General features: G+C 43.4%; 2 protein-coding genes across 4 annotated transcripts; both read right to left on the minus strand.

Moving 5' to 3' along the window:
* On the minus strand, nucleotides 5,955-8,247 carry LOC8079091 (cation/calcium exchanger 4). Its single transcript, XM_002457471.2, has one exon. The coding sequence runs from the start codon at nucleotides 8,066-8,068 to the stop codon at nucleotides 6,143-6,145; it is 1,926 nt and encodes a 641-aa protein (XP_002457516.1). The 5' UTR covers nucleotides 8,069-8,247; the 3' UTR covers nucleotides 5,955-6,142.
* LOC8072350 (probable glycosyltransferase At5g03795) lies at nucleotides 10,111-13,737 on the minus strand. Of its 3 annotated transcripts, none has more exons than XM_021455701.1 (7): nucleotides 13,311-13,737; nucleotides 12,812-12,934; nucleotides 12,637-12,678; nucleotides 12,460-12,549; nucleotides 12,235-12,368; nucleotides 11,473-11,821; nucleotides 10,111-11,283 (listed from the first exon to the last, which is right to left on the minus strand). In XM_021455701.1, the coding sequence occupies exons 1-7, from the start codon at nucleotides 13,596-13,598 to the stop codon at nucleotides 10,609-10,611; spliced, it is 1,701 nt and encodes a 566-aa protein (XP_021311376.1). In that variant the 5' UTR covers nucleotides 13,599-13,737; the 3' UTR covers nucleotides 10,111-10,608. The 3 variants fall into 3 exon arrangements, with proteins under 3 accessions (XP_021311376.1, XP_021311377.1, XP_021311378.1); XM_021455702.1 differs by having other exon boundaries at nucleotides 12,235-12,365; nucleotides 13,311-13,736; XM_021455703.1 differs by lacking the exon at nucleotides 13,311-13,737 and adding an exon at nucleotides 13,106-13,297.

Raw genomic sequence — 17,411 nt, forward strand, 5'->3', positions numbered from 1 at the left:
AAACTTTGATGGAATCTCTAGTTATTCAGAGACAATCAGACAAAGAAAGTGGTTTATATCCCGAAGTGGTACATCCAATGGGCATGTAGTGCAACATCCACATATAATTTGCTTGAGCTTATTAGCCGAATTTGCTAGCCATTCAGCAATGTTTTTCTCTCATAATAAATTAGCCAACAATATTTTCTGTCATGGTTTATCAGCCAAACAAACAAACAAGGCGGGCCGTCATCACGGAATACATTCACAACTTCCACCAATTAGACACAGAAAATAGCCGGGAAGCAAAGCGATAATAAGATGAAATGGATCATTCTGATTTAAATTTCTAGGTTGTCATGGTTGCGGTGACTGACGATTACCTGCATCTGCATGTCGACAGAAAAATCGTGTTATCCTGACCAGCAGTCGTATGTGCACCAGGCATGCGCAATGCAGTGCAAGAGGGAAGAAAACATTGGCAAGTACACCTATACAATTTTGAGTGTTAAAGAGGCATTCATTGTATGGGTGTACTCCCTCCGTCAAGAAAGAATGCAATATGAGATTCGTGCCAGTCAAATTAACACAAATTTGATTAAATTTATAGTAAATAATATTAGTATTTGTCTTTAAATTAATTTATTATGAAAATATTCTGTAACTAATCTAATGATACTTATTTTGTATTATAAATATTGGTATCTTTTCATAAAAAAATAATCAAAGTTCAAATAGTTTGACTTCTCGAAAAACCAAAAATTGCATTCTTTCGCAGAGGGAGTCCTTGCAGTTCCAGGTCTCAGGGAAAGTAGACTAAGCCACAACCACCTGCATCTGCATGAGCTGGAAATTGCAAAGCGAGCACGGGATGAGCAAAAGTAGATCATATTAGAGGGTGACAGGATGGCTACGGCCTTGTTTAGTTTTCAAAAGTGAAAAGTTTTTAGCACTTTCGTTTGTTTGTGATTTGTCTCATGATTTACAGCTAAACTGTGTAATTAGTTTTTGTTTTCGTCTATATTTAATGTTTCATGCAATGCCACAAGGTGACAGAAAATCTTGAAAACTTTTTGGTTTTCAGGATGAACTAAACAAAGCCTACGTTGACCTTCGCAATTCCTGGGAAAGTCAGCCTAGGTCACCTGTACATACTGTGAGATTTTACGATGTTTATTAATATTCAAATTTTCTACTTGTAAAAACAGAGTCACGAAGGGAGCGCTTCTGCTTTTCTCTCAACAGTTCAGCATGGTCACCACCTGGGATTCAGCATCAGGAATAAAGTTTGCACAGCTGAAAGGTGTGGACTGAATTCTAAGTCCAGTAAAATGTTTTGTTAGAGTATAGGAGTGAGTGTTGGCCCATGTGGCTACGCCCATGAGGCCCATATATACTATACTATATTGCTATCCTCATAGGTTTAGCCTAATAAAAAAATTACAGTTTCTATCATGGTATCAGCAGCCTAGGGCTTTCTTCTTTACCCTCTCCCATCCAGGCGCCACCATGGCCATGGCCAGCGTGCCGCCGCCGGCAGCCATGGCCGGCCAGTCTCCTCCTCCTCCCTCTTACTTTTATCAGTTCCCCTCCCTCCCTACCTCATCTTGCGTGCAGATCACGAGCTCCCAGCCCCGATCCGCAACCCCCAGGCCCGCCAGCGCCGCCGCCGCCCTGACTGCGGGCGTGCCCGCCGCGGCTGCACCGGCGGATGCCGCGCCAGGAGCAGGCGCCGAGGACACCGCGGGAGCAGAGGAGCTCGCGTTCCCGGGCACGCCCACCGGGGATCCGGCCGCCGCGGCTGCCTACGCCCGGGCCGCCGCCGTCGCGGCTGGCCTCGGGATGCCCCTGGCGGCCTCCGCCCTGGCCCCGACCTGCACCCCGTCCGGCCGGAGGCGTGCCTCCCCTGGGCGCGCGGCTCCTGGCTTCGCCTGCTCTGCCCGGAGGGGTGGCTGGAGCGACTGGTGCTCTACCCAGAGGGGTTTCTGGCGCGAGTGGCCCGCTCCCGTCCGTGGCTACCCTGCCCAAGGAGGCCGTGGGCGCGGGTGATATGCTCCAGGCAGCGGCTGCTTGGCCCGGAGCTCCCTTCCCTACTCCGCCCCCGCCCACGTCCCGCTCCGACGTCGCTGCTAGTCTACTGCGACAACGTTAGTGCGGTGTACCTCTCCACCAACCTAGTCCAACACCAGAGGACCAAGCATGTGGAGATCGATCTACACTTCGTCTGTGATCGGGTCGCCATCGGCGATGTTCGGGTCCTCCACGTCCCGACCACCTCCCAGTTCGCCGACATCTTCACCAAGGGTCTCCCGTCCTCGACCTTCACCGAGTTCCGCTCCAGCCTCAACATCACCAGTAGCTAGTTGCGTTTGTGGGGGGCTCGTATGTTGTTCTTCTTTTCGTGTCCAGTCTGCAAACTCCGCTGCGCTGGTAGTTCAGACTGCGGAGGGTGTTGGAGTATAGGAGTGAGTGTTGGCCCATGTGGCTAGGCCCATAAGGCCCATATATACTATACTATATTGCTACCCTCCTAGTGTTAGCCTAATCAAGGAATTACAGTTTCTATCATGTCTGATGACTTGAAATTCTTATGGATGATAAGGGATGGAGAATGTATTTCATGAAGGTACCTGCTAATAACATTTCAATGGGAAATTATAAGGATCTACACATTTCAAAAGGAAAATAGAATGTTAACAGCTCAATAATTATTGAAGCATGTTTAAATCATGTGTAATATTTGACAACATTTAACCAACAATACAGATTCCAACAGAACTAAAAAAGGGTAAATACACAATATGAACAAAAAGTATTTGCTGGGATATCTCTTATTTAATTATCTGAAAATGTTAAACATGTAGATTTAGTATTATAATTCATGCGATCCAAATTAAAAAAAAATCGTTAATTTCCACTTCAAAACTTCAAATTAAGTGGCATGCTGTACTCCTGAAACGCTGAGGAGATCATGAAGCAATAAATCCCTGTGGAAATCATACACAAGCAAGTGAAGTCCATGTTCCATACAATTTCCCACAAGCTCGTTCAGATCCGGATGGTGCAGTTTTTAAATAATCAACATCAGTTCAGCAAAGTCATCAGAAGATTGGAATGGTATGAAAGTATTGCCTAATTTCATGATGGCTAGAACCTAGATAGGGTAAATAAAGTAAGTGCCTTATAATTGCCACTAATGCTATAAACACGAAGTGACATCAGGGTTATTGTGGACATGTAAGGCTTGAAGATATCATCCCCAGTTTCAAAGACCATACAGACACAAGCGGATCTTTTTTCATGTATCTTTAGAAATACATAGGAATTGTGACATGAGGATATGTAGCATACCTTTTCCTCATTGAACTATTCCCTGAAAATGATTTCTGACATTTATCTTGGGGGGGTGGTTTCAGACCAATTGTAGCAGGTAAAGCCAAACGCTCTATGTCTATCATGTCTGCAACATTTGTACACGATGATGTTCCCATAATAATTTAAAGCTTTGAAAGTATCTCTCAAGTGAATATTATGCAAATAAATATATAACAGAAAGGAAACAAATAAAATGTCCACAAGATGAAAGTAATATAACACATCCTCTCATAAAAAGAATTCAGGCTTGACAACCCAATGAAACTTTGTGGTAGATCACCAGTAATCGAATCAAAGGTGGAACTATAAAGGTTGGAAAATACATCCTTGTAACTGGTTATGGTTAAGGTTTCTGCAGATGCCAAGAAACAAAAACATTTAACCATTCCAGATAATACATATTCCAAGGTAAAATCAATTCCATGATTAGGCATTGTCAAAATTGATTAGGGCAAAATTTCTGCCAAACCATTTTCCTGCAAGACTGCTGCATAACAAGAATAATCATCTAACAGCCATACCACCTGAATAGTTAGAGAATTTCAAATGCATGAATTCTCAGTCTTGGAACTTACAGTCACCCAAGCTTCATATAAATAAGGTTGTAATCTATTTGGCTTCCACCGCCAAGGCTGTTTTGGCTCATATCACTGCATCAAAAATTGATTTAGGGTGGTTATCAACTGAAGTCTCATCGCAAACTAGCTAGGTTGAGTGAAGGTTACAATTGGGGACTCAGCTCAACTAACGTAACCAAGTTATTCATGTTGTAGGCCAAATTCCCTGAAGTCCCAAGTTCGGCAATATGCTACAGCATCAAACAAATGGGAATATAGGAGTCTAGGAGGGAGTAAGAAATGACACTGTGCTAGGCTGCTAGCAACTATATCGCGTTAAGAAGCTCACATAACTCACATTTAAAGACCCTGATCCTGAGCAAGTGACACCCTCCCATGACTGACCTAAAGGATCACTGCCATTTGTCTGCAATTCAGACTAGTAAAATATTAACAGCACGTGTGAGAGCCATGAATTACAACAGCTGATAGGAGTATAGGACGTATCATTACATATCTCCATTCATTTGCTAACCTGAAATAGCATGAGCATGCATAGATTAAGATGAACATAGCATGAGTACTGATGAGGAAAATTACCAAGGCTGATGAGGGAAATTATCTGCTCAGAGAAATCTATAAGACAAAGTCCACGCTCCACCGAAAGAAGAGGTAAGTAAAATACAAATGAAAAGACTAGAGTCAAATCAAGAAACTGCATAAAAAAGAAGACCATTTTTTTTGTTATATAAGAGCTGTTATTAGGACCAAATATCCCCCTCAATATGTCAGACCTCTGTCCACCCTCTGTCACCAGCTCCATCAACACTCAACTGCAAGAGTCTGAAAATAGTAATTCCAGATTTCCAGTCCAAGTTTTGCAACTTGATGTATTGAGACCAGATGCATGATCAAACAATAGAATTATTTTTGGATGCTGCTTGATTTTGAGCGTGTATCACGTTGCACTTTCACACTCAACTTTTGGCTTGACGACAAAAAACCCTGCCATAAGGTTTCCTTTTGTGGTCAACACATCTTCATCTTATTCCCCAGCAGCCCCGCCACCACAGACCTCTACCACCGCCACCAGCCAGCGGTGCCCACGCTGGCCAAGGGCGTTAACAGCCACACATTTAGAAAGTAGCATTTGCCAAGTGTTTTGCCCAGAATTTGAAACCCAAGGTAGGATATTATGAGTAAGAAACATATAAAAATTACAATATTTTTCTGGTTTTTCCGCTGTTATGTTACTTTGATTGGCTCTATATTTCTGTAAGGGGTATTATGGTCATTTGGTACTCATTTTCTATCCAAACCCATCTGATCATCTCATACAAACAAAGGAATGATCTTATATACCATACTCACCTCTTCCTATACCATTTCATTTCCATTTCCCAAACCCACATTACATCCAAGTGCCAACCTTTTGTTGCCTTGCCTTCCATCCAACACCGCCATTGCCAAGAAACTGCAACAGCAATCCATGACCTCCCAGAATTATCGGCAATATGAGGTTGCTAGGGTAGGTGTCAAGGAGCCCATGCACGAGCTTGATAAGGTGGGAGGAAATGGAAACCATAGATGAGTACAGCTTGTTAATGGACGCTGCCTAGACAGGTGCCATGGCGTGCACGGATGCCCAAGGCTGTGGCGCATGGGGCAACCAGATCCTACAAGTGCTACTGCTCAGCATCCGAGTGTTTCTGATTTGGTGCTTCTCTGACGGTGACAGGCCATTGCCGATATGGGTCTACCAAAGACACTTCTTTGGACTGTAAATGACATTTTGATTGGTTGACCAAATCTCATCTCAAGAGTACAAAACATCACTTCTTGTTTCAAATAGTTGAAAACTAAAAGTGAGGGCAACATGAAATACAAAAAGCTTGCAGGGCATAGATCGCATATAACCTTGTGAACTTTGAGAAGTGGCAGCTCTACAGGATGGAAGGAGACTTAGTGTGTGCAATGCAAATATGTAACAGGAAGTTCAAGCTGTGTTAAAATAATTTCTGTGAATGATGATAAATTTATACATACAAATAAATACAGCTTTCAAGCGCGTTTGCTCCCAAAAAATGTTGAACCCAAAAAATGTGCATACAACTTGACATACAATAACAGAAGTACAGAACAACATTGTATAGCTTCATTTCATTTATATAAAATTGCAGCCATGAGCAAGTAGTTTGATGTCAATCCCAACTTTACAAGCAAGTAATTATCTAACTCAAGCCAGGCAGTGGCAATATGCCGACAGCATTGCTTACCCTAACAAAAAGAAAAATTGAGTAAAGGGCAATGAGGCCAACTCCAAGTATCTTGTTAGGCCGCATGTCACCTCTCGGCAGCATAACAAGAGCCCAGATCAATCCAGCAACAAGAAAGCTCATTGTGTAAATAAGAGAGTAGTCTTGCGGAAGAACATACGAATTGGGTGCCGTTGACCAAGCTCCAAGCAGCATCGATATACCCAAACCAGCAAGTGTGTTAAACATAGGTCCTGCATAACATCCAGACATGGCAATCTGCACGCCGTCGCCTCCATTCATCGCTAAAGCGACATTTGACATCAAGTCACCCATTGAATTCCCCCATGCTAACACTGTTAGCCCAAGTATTGAAGGATTAATCCCCAGTATGACACCCAAAGCAACCAAAAGTGCAACCAGTTCATTAGCAATGATGTAGAACCAGATGATGCTCATCACAAAACCTCCAAAAACCCATGGGAGCAAAAATCTACGTGGAGGACGCTCATTACTGGTGAACATGAAAGCCAGGGCAGCAAGTGCGATCCCCAGAATTACAGCCACGACATATGCTGCTATGCTAACCTTTGTGGATACTGTATCCTGACTGCTCCATAAAAATGCCAAAAGAACAGGCGCCAAGCAAGCACTTGCAACAGCATATTCTTTCGACCAACGGTCTTCCTCCACTATCGGAATTGTCAACCTTCTTGGTATCGTCAAGGGAAGCTCCATAAACGAAAACAGCTTGGAAATATTGAACGTGGCGTTATCCACTTCTTCCTCATTCCAACCCCACAATGGCCTTGAGCTGTCAGGCGAACCAACTCTATTTCCATGATTTGAGTAGATGGCCACATGAGAAGCCCACATCCACTGAGGCAAGGATGTATTTATTTGGGTCGCCTCACCATCTGCATCCTCCTCAAGAAGTGAACTGTACACTGACTCATCCTCCTCTGCTCCTTGTTCAAATATACTTGCCCTCACAGGCAGTAATGGTGTGACCACATCAAACTTCAGCCTCCTGGCATGTTTCCTCAATACCTCATTTGCAGCCACAACAAATGCATAGACTGCATAAATCGACACAAACATCATAGCTCCCCAAACAGTCACCTTCCCAACGATCAGCACTACAGACAAAGCGAGCAGAGTCACCAGAAAGAAGCCAACATCCCTCACAAAGCACCTCCTATCAATCTGCACATTCTTCTCCGCAACGCACAATGACACTGCCCCAACCACAACACAGGTGACGAACACAGCTCCACCCAGCACGCTGTTCAGCCCAACATCACCAGCACCACTCCCCATAAACGCGGCAATGCTAGCGAACACGTCGGGGGCGCCATTACCAAAGGGGAGCAGCGTCACGCCAGCCACGGTGGGCGGGAGCCGCAGCAGCGCCGACATCTTCTCAAGGCTGCAGCAGAAGTAGTCGGCGGCGGTATTGCCCAGCATATAGAAGAGCGCGGCCAGGCATACCCCGAGCACCGCGTACCCCAGCACCCTGAACCTCTCGCATCTGCAGTAGAAGAAGGCCAGGTAGTCGACGAACCCGCCGGAGCTGCACTGCGGGTGGGCGCGGAGGAACTCGCACTGCGTCCCGAACCCCTCGTGCCGCGCGATGCCCGCGCACGCCACGGAAGGGTCCTCCGGCTGCTCGCCACTCAGCGTAGCGGCGGCCCCCGAAGGATTCGCGGCGGCGCTGGATGCGGCGGGGCCGGCAGGGTCGGCATCGGAGAGGAACCTGCGACGCGCCGGGTGCGATCGGGAGCCCAGGAGCCGCGCGGCGCGCGGCGAGCCCCCGTCGGAGCGGCTGTACAGGAGGAGGAGGAACAGCACCAGGGAGACGGCGGCGAGGGGCCGCACCCGGCGCGGCTGCGACGCGATCATCTCCGGCGGGCTCAGGGTGATGGGTTCCCGTAGTCGCACATGCCGAATTCGCGGCCGAATTTGGGGGATTTGACAGGGAGGGAGGGAGGGAGATTGGGGCCGGGGTCAGGGTTTGCCGTAGAGGTGGGGCGTGGACGCGTGGTTCCTGGTTCGGTTTCGGTAGTTGACGACGAGAGCAAGCAAAGGAGAACGAGACGACGGGTTGGTCGGTTTGCCCTGTTGCTCGGCTCCGGCTGAAAAAAAAAAGGGGACGTGCGGGGGGTCGGCCCATTGTATCTTCGATCCGGCCCATGGAAAAGACCCTAACGGGCCCCTCTCCCAACCCATATAATTGGGCTAGAGTTAAGTTTTAGGTCTCTTCTCCTCACAAAATACACTGGCAAAGTGGGAGAAGCCAGTGAATATAGGTTTGGAGGGCTACACGAACTCTTGCTACAACACGTGCATAATGGTGAAGTGGGAGCCGGCTTAAGCCTTGTCAAAGAGGGCCTCAACTGTTCATAATATCTTATATACGGTTAAGGCCTACTTGGAACGGAGAAATTTTGCATGAATCATATATGAATTTCACAGGAATCAATTCAATTTCACAGGAAAAACACAAAAAAGAGAGAGAGAAAGAATCCTGCATCATACAATGAATAATGACCTCTAGGTAAATGTTATCATGATGTTCTATTCTAGGTAAATGTTGTCGTGCCCACAATGAATAAATACGAATCGTGATGTTCTAGGTAAATGTTGTCATGGCATCATAGATGACGTACTTGGATTAGAAGTATCTTTTATATGATATAGGAATTGGCTATTCTTTTTTTTTTTGGTTATTTGTCTAGAAAAAAGTCTACATCACCCCTGAACTATGAGGTGGTGTCTACTTTACCCCCGAACTATGAAACGGTCTAATTTACCCTCTGAACTATCCAAAACCGTTTAAATCACCTCCTGGGCGGTTTTTTACGGCGGTTTTGCTACACTAACTGCGGTTTTGACTCTTCCTTTTTTCCTATTTGTTTTCATATAATCTTTAAAAAATCATAGTAAATCACAAAAAAAATCATAAAATAGAAAATCTAATTTTGTTGGACTCCGCATGAGTAGATCTATGCAATGAATATATAATATGGTATACTTTAGTACAAATTTTTTCTGTAGCTTTAAATTAGTTAGAAAAAATCAAATTTTATCTGTAATTAATTGGAATAATTCATAGCTGCAGCTTCTATGGTCCAATTGTGGTGAAATTTTTATGGTCGACTAATTATTCTATGCTTGAACTATAGTAAATATTTCATACTCGTCGGATCATGTATAAATTAGTTATAAATTTATTTATATAACAAGCATAAACCTGAATAAATCTATAACTAAGTTATATATGATCAAATGAGTACGAAATTTATACTAAAGTATACCATATTATATATTCATTGCGTAGATCTACTCATGCTGAGTCCAACAAAATTAGATTTTCTATTTTATGATTTTTCTGTAATTTACTATGTTTTTTCAAAGATTATATGAAAACAAATAGGAAAAAAGAAAAAAACCAAAACTGCAGTTACTGTAGCAAAACTATGGTTACTGTAGCAAAGCTGCCGTCAAAAAACCGCCTGAGGGGTAATTTGAACGGTTTTAGATAGTTCAGAGTTAAATTAGACTTTCGGGAGGTAAAGTAGACACCACCCCATAGTTCAGGGGGTGATGTAGACTTTTTCCTATTTGTCTATTACGAAGGAATTTGTTTTAGACACATGCATGCCTCCACATGCTTTTCTACTATAGTACTATAATGAATCTTGCACTTTTTGGTTAGACTCACAACTATCTACGTATTGTATAAATTGCTGAAAGACAAGAATAGTTCTTAGTGAGAATTGTCTACACAAATCAAACTAGCATTTCTAGCAGGAATGGTTCCTGCTCACCGTTCCCTGCCAAACGATCGCAGAACAAACAACCGAACAGCAAATACGAGACGCTTACAAGCTACAAACACTTGCAGCAGAGCGCGAACCCGTGAACCGAACGGGATAATGGGATATGAAAAAAAAATGCACCAGTTTCCCCATAAAAGGTGAAACGGAGCATATGTTGTGACGTATTTATATCCTTTCAAAATAAATCAATCTTTTCCTTTATGTTTTTGACCAGTTACATACAATGTTTCCAGATCTTTTCCCGTGCCCAAGTGAAAAGGAGTAACGAAAATTACAATCTTACAGAATGGAACATCATCACAGCACTTGGATCAACTTTTGTCAACGCTTACACCAAACTATCCATGAGAAAAGTTACCAGTAATGAGAACTCGCAAATTCTAAGCCTGCTCCTATATAAACTGTATTTTATCCACAGATTGTCAGTTCTCCTGTCAGATCAATATCTCCATTCAGAACTTTGAGCAAGGAACAGCTGCGCCGACCAGACTACAATCCAAATCCCACCACATGAGCAGCTTCCTTCAGACAAGCACACCAAAAATGGGTCAGCAAACAACCCTCATATGTAATTCAGGCATGTGAACCACAGGTGCTGCCCTAACGGATCTGATTTACCCTGCTAAACCAAACTGAGTGTAGTATCATGTGGAAAATGTCATACTTGACAGGATTTGGATGCCACAGAAAATGCTTCTGCACCCTTTTCACATTTGACTGCAGGGTTATGTATCGACTCTCAGGTATTGCCAACAAGATCTCCTTCAGCTTAGGTACATCACTTTCTGGTACGACAACAGAGAATGCGCTCCAGTTGAGTGCAGCATCAAATGGGAGAACAAAATTGTCGGCAATTATTACTGGAACACACTCATAATATATTGCCTCAACTATTCTCGGGCTGTTTACCTCATACCCCATGGGACAGATACAGTACTTGCTTGACTTCATATGCTGAACATAATTTCTCTTCCTAGTGATTCGGTGTGGCAGCCTACTGTATATTCTCATATCAGCATCCTTGTCTCCCCAATACTTGAGAAGTACAGGTCGAACTCGACCATGCATCTGCCCTGCAAAGAAGGCCAGGATAGTTCTCTGTGCGGCTGGTCTTCCCCCAATATCTCTTAGAGGTCTTCTTGGTGATCTAAGAAATGTTTCTGGAAGGGAAACATCTTTTCCACGGATAAAAATTCCTTCAGAGAGGTCTGCATTGCAGAGAGCTTTAATAGTGTTCTTCCGCAATTCATCGTGCAATTTGGTTGTGTAAGGCCCCTGAAAAAAGATACAATGTCAGGTACATAAATTATTTTTTTCAAATTAAATCTGTGTTTCTCCTCGATAGTTGATTAAACAAATTCTAAAAAAATCATCAAAATACCAGTAAAAAAAAGGTATTGATAAAATCCATAGTTTACATGATGGTTACTTAAGGAAGAAAAATATGCAGTGGAGAAAACATACCCAGTCATGGCAAGCAACAAAGAAATGATCAGCTCCTTTTGTCCTATTCCAATATGGGTACTTGGCCGAGATTAGGTCAATGTAATTTTTAACAAAGATAGACAGTGGCTCAATTGAATTTGAGCCAGGCACATAAAGGTTATGCTCCAGTTGACGAGAACTATATGGGAGATAGAATAAATGGGCTCTGTTTGGATCTCTGACAACAAAATTCTGGTTTGTCTCCATCAATCTCATAAACCATCCCTCAGACGCATAGATACCTTTCAACTCTGGGGAATGGAAAATAGGTTTTGCTCCATCATGATATATGAAAACCTTAAGAAGTCTCTCCATCAGTTCATAACTCCTGGAAGCATGAGTTGAACACATTCAATAAACCAACCACTGAAATGAAACAGCCAATGCACAGTACAGTCCAACACACAAAAGGTAGTGTGATAAGTTAGAAAACACATGCGTCATGTTAGGAACTTAGGTTATCGTTGCGGCTTCCTTTTATTAGGAACTTCTGCTCACGTGCATCCGATGTACAGATGATTGGCAGGATTGTACAGCACAAAAGGCAATGCCATAAGTAAATAGAAGTTACTCTAATAAGTGATCATAGCGTCAAGCAAATTACAAATTAGTTATATTTTTTGAATGGAAGGATAAACAAGAATGTTGTTAAACACATGATTGAGCATTTGATTTTTAGAAAAGAATTATGGAACATATCAATCACAAGAGAGACAATATGAAACCTAGCCAGTTCCTTACCTTTTAAAGATGGACACATTCCGGAACAGGGGTGCATATAGATCAGGGTCGTCTGAGGTCAATGGTGTATTAGTGATCTCTTTCTTTGCATATATAAGCTCTTCATCAGCTGCTGTTGACCAAAGAGGTGCCTGCTAAATTGTCAAGGTAAGAAAAGTATTCTTACAATTTTGACTACTAATACTAAGAATTGGAATCATATCCCAAAAGAGGTAAAGCATCAACCTCTGGCGTTAGAGGCAGAACAGATTTGGTATCCATGACATGTTCTCCATTGGCATCAGGGCTTATTGTAGGCAAACCACTGGAAATGGGCTTCACAGGTAAGGAGGTTAAGAAAAAAAATATGTATGTTGCTACTTGCTACAGGAAAATTCCACTCATGATTAGTTAGATATGTACCTCTTTTTTGAGAAAAGGAGCTGATTCCTTTGGCAGATTTCTCTGAAGTATCAGTAACCTTTGATTAGAAGCTATTGAGAAAGCATGGTTTCCTAATAGCATTAAGTTGAAACATAACATGACATGCAAAAGGAAACCCATGCAGTGATATGTCAACTTTTGTAGTGATCCATACCTTTATCTCAGGATGTTCGGGTTCCTCCATTGAACCATCATCAAAATTCTCTGTGGGTGAAGATGAAGGGACCAAGAACATAGAGGGCGCTGCTGCTGGAGCAATCCTAGCTGACAAATTAATCTGCAAAACAATCAGTTCGTTTTATGTACTCGTTTAAAATGTATCTCATTCGCCTGATTTACATGCACAATGAGAATAACAGATGTTTTATAAATTGTTACTAAATCAAGATTCTTCTGAATTCCTAAAAATTCTCTCAAACATTTACTGCGATTGTATCAGGGTTCACACCTAACTGTACTCATCAAGACTTTAAAAGTTGCCATCAAATAGTTGTCGATTTGCAGTTAAAATTCCTCACAGGTTGTTCAGATTTCCCCAATTCGACCAAATTTCCACTGTAAACAAACACTATTTCGCTGTTAAAAGGTTGATATTTTTCTTTCCATGCCTCCTTATAACAAATGCACCAAGGTAAATGGAAATCAGCATCCACCTCGCCCAAGGATGAAAGCGGCGCTTCGGCTGGCGACGACGTGGAGGCGGCGGGGCCCGCGAAGCTTCTCGCCACGACCGCGGCCGCCACTGTCTCCTTGCGGGTCCCCCCAGGAAGGGGTCCCATGAGATAAGAGCGCCACCGGCTGGGGTCCTCCGTGGCCGGGGCGGCGGCCAGGAGGAGCACGAGAGCCGCGACAGCGGCGCAGGCGGCGACTACGCGGCGCCAGGAGAGGAGCTTGCGCGCCGCAGGAGGATGCGACGGATTGGTGTGGTGGTGGTGCGGCATTGCCTAGGCTGCGGCCGCTGGAGAAGTAGTACGGACGGCGGTGCTTGGAGGAGAGTGGTGCGGGCTGCGGTCGCAGTAGACTGTACGACGACGGTGACGTCGGCGAGGCGTGTCTCGGGGACTCGGCCAGACAGCGGTGGGTACGAATTGACGGTGTTGCCCTCGGTGCCTCAAGGTCAAGGTCAGTTTCCGCATATTTGATCAGGCCTCGTTCTGTTCTTCGTTTGCAAAATTTTTAAATTTTGGGTACTGTAGTTTTTTATTTGTATTTAGTAATTATTATCTAATTATAAACTAACTAGACTTAAAAAATTAGTCTAACAAATTATAAATAAACTATATAATTATTTTTTATTTTCATCTATATTTAATACTCCATATATATATGATGTAAGATTCGATGTGACGAAGAATTTTGAATTTTTTTTTAACTAAACAAGACCTCAATTGATTGATCTTCAAATCTTTATTTTTTTTCTTTCGGTATAAGGTTACTACAGAATATTGTGATAAACATTTTGTTTGTACAAATCTAATGGGTTTTTTGGATCTGTACCATTGCAATTTTTGGTTCTTGGAAAACTACCATTACTATTCGTCTAATTGGAACCATACCATTACAATTCCACGCGACTCTGAAGAACACCACAGAATACGTTTCGGAACGGCTCGAGCCCATCTGCAGACGTATACGTTGCTGACGTATTTGCGTATGGACAAGCCTGCCTCTGGGTCAAGAGGATAAGGTCCTCACGCTTTGTCATTCGTCTTCCGTGCGATTCTCTTCAACCTCGCCGCGCCCCAGCCGCTGCAGCCAGACGCCACTGACATCCTCGTCCAGACGCCACTGACATCCTCGTCGCCGCAGCCACGCACGCCGCCGGCGCTTGGCCATGGCAACTGACCTCTGTACCAGTTGCAGATGCCAGCTGACCTCTGTACTTGCCACACAAATAGGAAGCATCAACACCAATAAAGGGTCTACATCCCTCTAGGAATCCATCAATACATGGCTTCAACGCTACAAAAATCCTCCTGAACCTCTGCTTCTTTTCAACCCTCTCTACTTCTATCTGTACTATACTGCCAGGTGATGACTGCTCAATCTGAGCTGCCCAATTGAAAAGAAGCTGAAAACTCTCCTCATACTTTCCATGAATTTGATCTAGTGCTAGCTTCATGCCAGACCATGCCTTGGAGTACTTCAGCTTGATACCATAGTCTCCCTCTAACTTTTCCTTACAATCCTTCGGACCTTTAGATGAATGTTTCTTGAGCCAATCCCCTAACCTATCTGCACACCATCCTTGGCTTGCCATCTTCCCCTCCCTAAGTTTAGAAGTAAGACAATTATGGTCTTCTGGCAAGACTTTGATCTACACACACAAAACAAAAAAAATGAAATAAAATTTATTACCAGAAACTACATGCAAGTAATTCAAATATATGTGGTAAGAAAGCAACACCTCAATAGTCTTGCCATCAAAGATCCTTGAAGCATGTATGCGCCAAGGACATCCCTCAGCTTTACAATGGGCAATAAACCTTGTCTTATCTGTAATGATATTAGCCAATTCAAATCCTGTGACTACTGCAACATGTCTGATTGCCTTCCTGAAGCTAACAATGTCAGAAAATTGTTGTCCCTTCTTTATCTTGGGGTTTTCTGGATCATGGATAACCTGTACCTCCGCTGGATCTGCATCATTTACCTCTGCCTCAAGAGGATCACCTCCTTCAGCAGCAGCAACCCCATCAAACTGATCAGCATCATTATCTAAATTATCATCATTAGCAAAGGTAGAAGGGTTGTTAGCTGCCTGTGCAGATTCTACAGACATGTACAGGCCCTCATCATCAACACCAACATACTCCTCCTCATTGTCAAACATGTCAGGCTCCCTGTCAGGCTCAAGTTCAGGCTCAACATCAAGCTGGGTTGCATGGTTACCATCAAGGCTAGTGGAATCCTCCCTGGTGGAATGTCTTTGCTATTGGGGTCCTTATCACGGTTATCATCATCATAGCAATCTGGTGGAATAGCACAAATTGGATCTAACCAAGCAAACTCATCAGCCTCTCTAAGACTTTTGTCAACAATCTCTACAACAACTGGACATTGCATATGCTCCTTATACATTTCAAACATTTCATGCAACTGAAAATCATTTTCTACCTTCGCTTCTTCACACAGCCTTTTGTTAAAGAACCACACACTAGGACACTGTCTACTGGACCACTGAACCTCATTGCTCAGACTTGTCAACAACAAATCTAAAGAAAATGAAGCTACTTCAACATCCAACTTAATCACTCGGCCCTTTGTGTATGTATTTCTACCACTACTGTCTGTGGTACAAAATCCTTTCACTTTTATGTCTAGTGAAAACAGAGAAACCCTAGCAACAAACAGAACAATCCCCAAATCCAATCAATCAAGGGTCAATCAGTAGTTTACGGTTCAAATTCAAATCTACAGGTGCCACGAGACAAAGGGAAAGAAGAGGAAGATCCATACCTGCCCTCGTCGTCCGCCATCTCCAATGGGACGCGCGGCTGCGGATCACCCATGGCGGTCAACGGTGTGCATCGCGACGCGCTGGACTCAGTGCCTGTGGTCGCCGTTGCCACCGAAGTTGGAGTCGTTGCAGACCTAGTCGCCGTCGTTGTCGCCACCGAAGTCTGAGTCTTTGACGAGAGGTGGAAGAAAGGCAGCGGGTGAGGGCCTTATCCACTTGACCTAGGGGCAGACTTGTCCATACGCAAATACGGCAGCAACGTATACGCCTGCAGATGGGCCTGAGCCGTTCCAAAACGTATTCTGTGGTGTTCTTCAGAGTCGCGCAGAATTGTAATGGTATGGTTCCAATTAGACGAATAGTAATGGTAGTTTTCCAAGAACCAAAAATTGCAATGGTATAGATCCAAAAAACCCAAATCTAATTGAACCCACATGAAAGGATTCAAATATGCCCTCAAAGAAATGTTTTCGATGAGATCCTTTCTTTCTTGGGAATAAAAGGAGTATTCGTCCATTAAGCCATTATGACTTTACGGCGTAACTTGTTTATTTGAGCTTAAGTTTTGTATTTTGACGTGGGTGTCTATATTTTTCTAAATTCTTTCACTCGTAATCATGGGTCTGTCGATAACGAGGTGTTTGTAACAACTTCATCAATCTTAAAATCCGTCAATTCATTCTTTCGGATGTGCTCATGGTGTAATTGATGATTACGCATGCCCCACATATCCACCCAACTTAATGTAACTCCATAGAAGACTAACCCCTTCATGACTCCAACCATTTGGACAAAAGGCTCGGAAGCTACATCCATTGTGTGTGCTCTCGCACCTCCAATGCAGGCGATCTTAAACAAGCCTAGGACCCTCATCCAACCTCTCGAGAGGCTCTACGACACGTAAACAAGATTTGAATTTGAAAAGATAGCATTTCATTGATTAGAAAAAGAACCTTCTAGAACATGATTAGAGGAGCTTAGCGAATCATGAAAATGAGATAGGCATGAACATAATCCCTCAACTCTTCCAATTGATCAAAAGCACATACTCTTGAAAAGACTAATGATCAAAGATTGGAGTCTTGTTAGGCTGAGACTGATGCTTACCGACTGGCACACGATTGACACCAGTTAGAGGCGGATTCCTAACAATCTCAACATAAAGAAGCCTTAGATGAGATTTGAACCCACTTTCTTCCATGATGTTTCTTCTTCCTAAAGAAAATTATGAAACTCGCAAACCCATTTAGGTCCATCATCTCCCCAAAGGTGAAAGAACATGGATCACAAGAGT

This window comes from Sorghum bicolor, chromosome 3 (assembly GCF_000003195.3).
Source record: "Sorghum bicolor cultivar BTx623 chromosome 3, Sorghum_bicolor_NCBIv3, whole genome shotgun sequence".
In the NCBI taxonomy this organism is placed as follows: Eukaryota; Viridiplantae; Streptophyta; class Magnoliopsida; order Poales; family Poaceae; genus Sorghum; species Sorghum bicolor.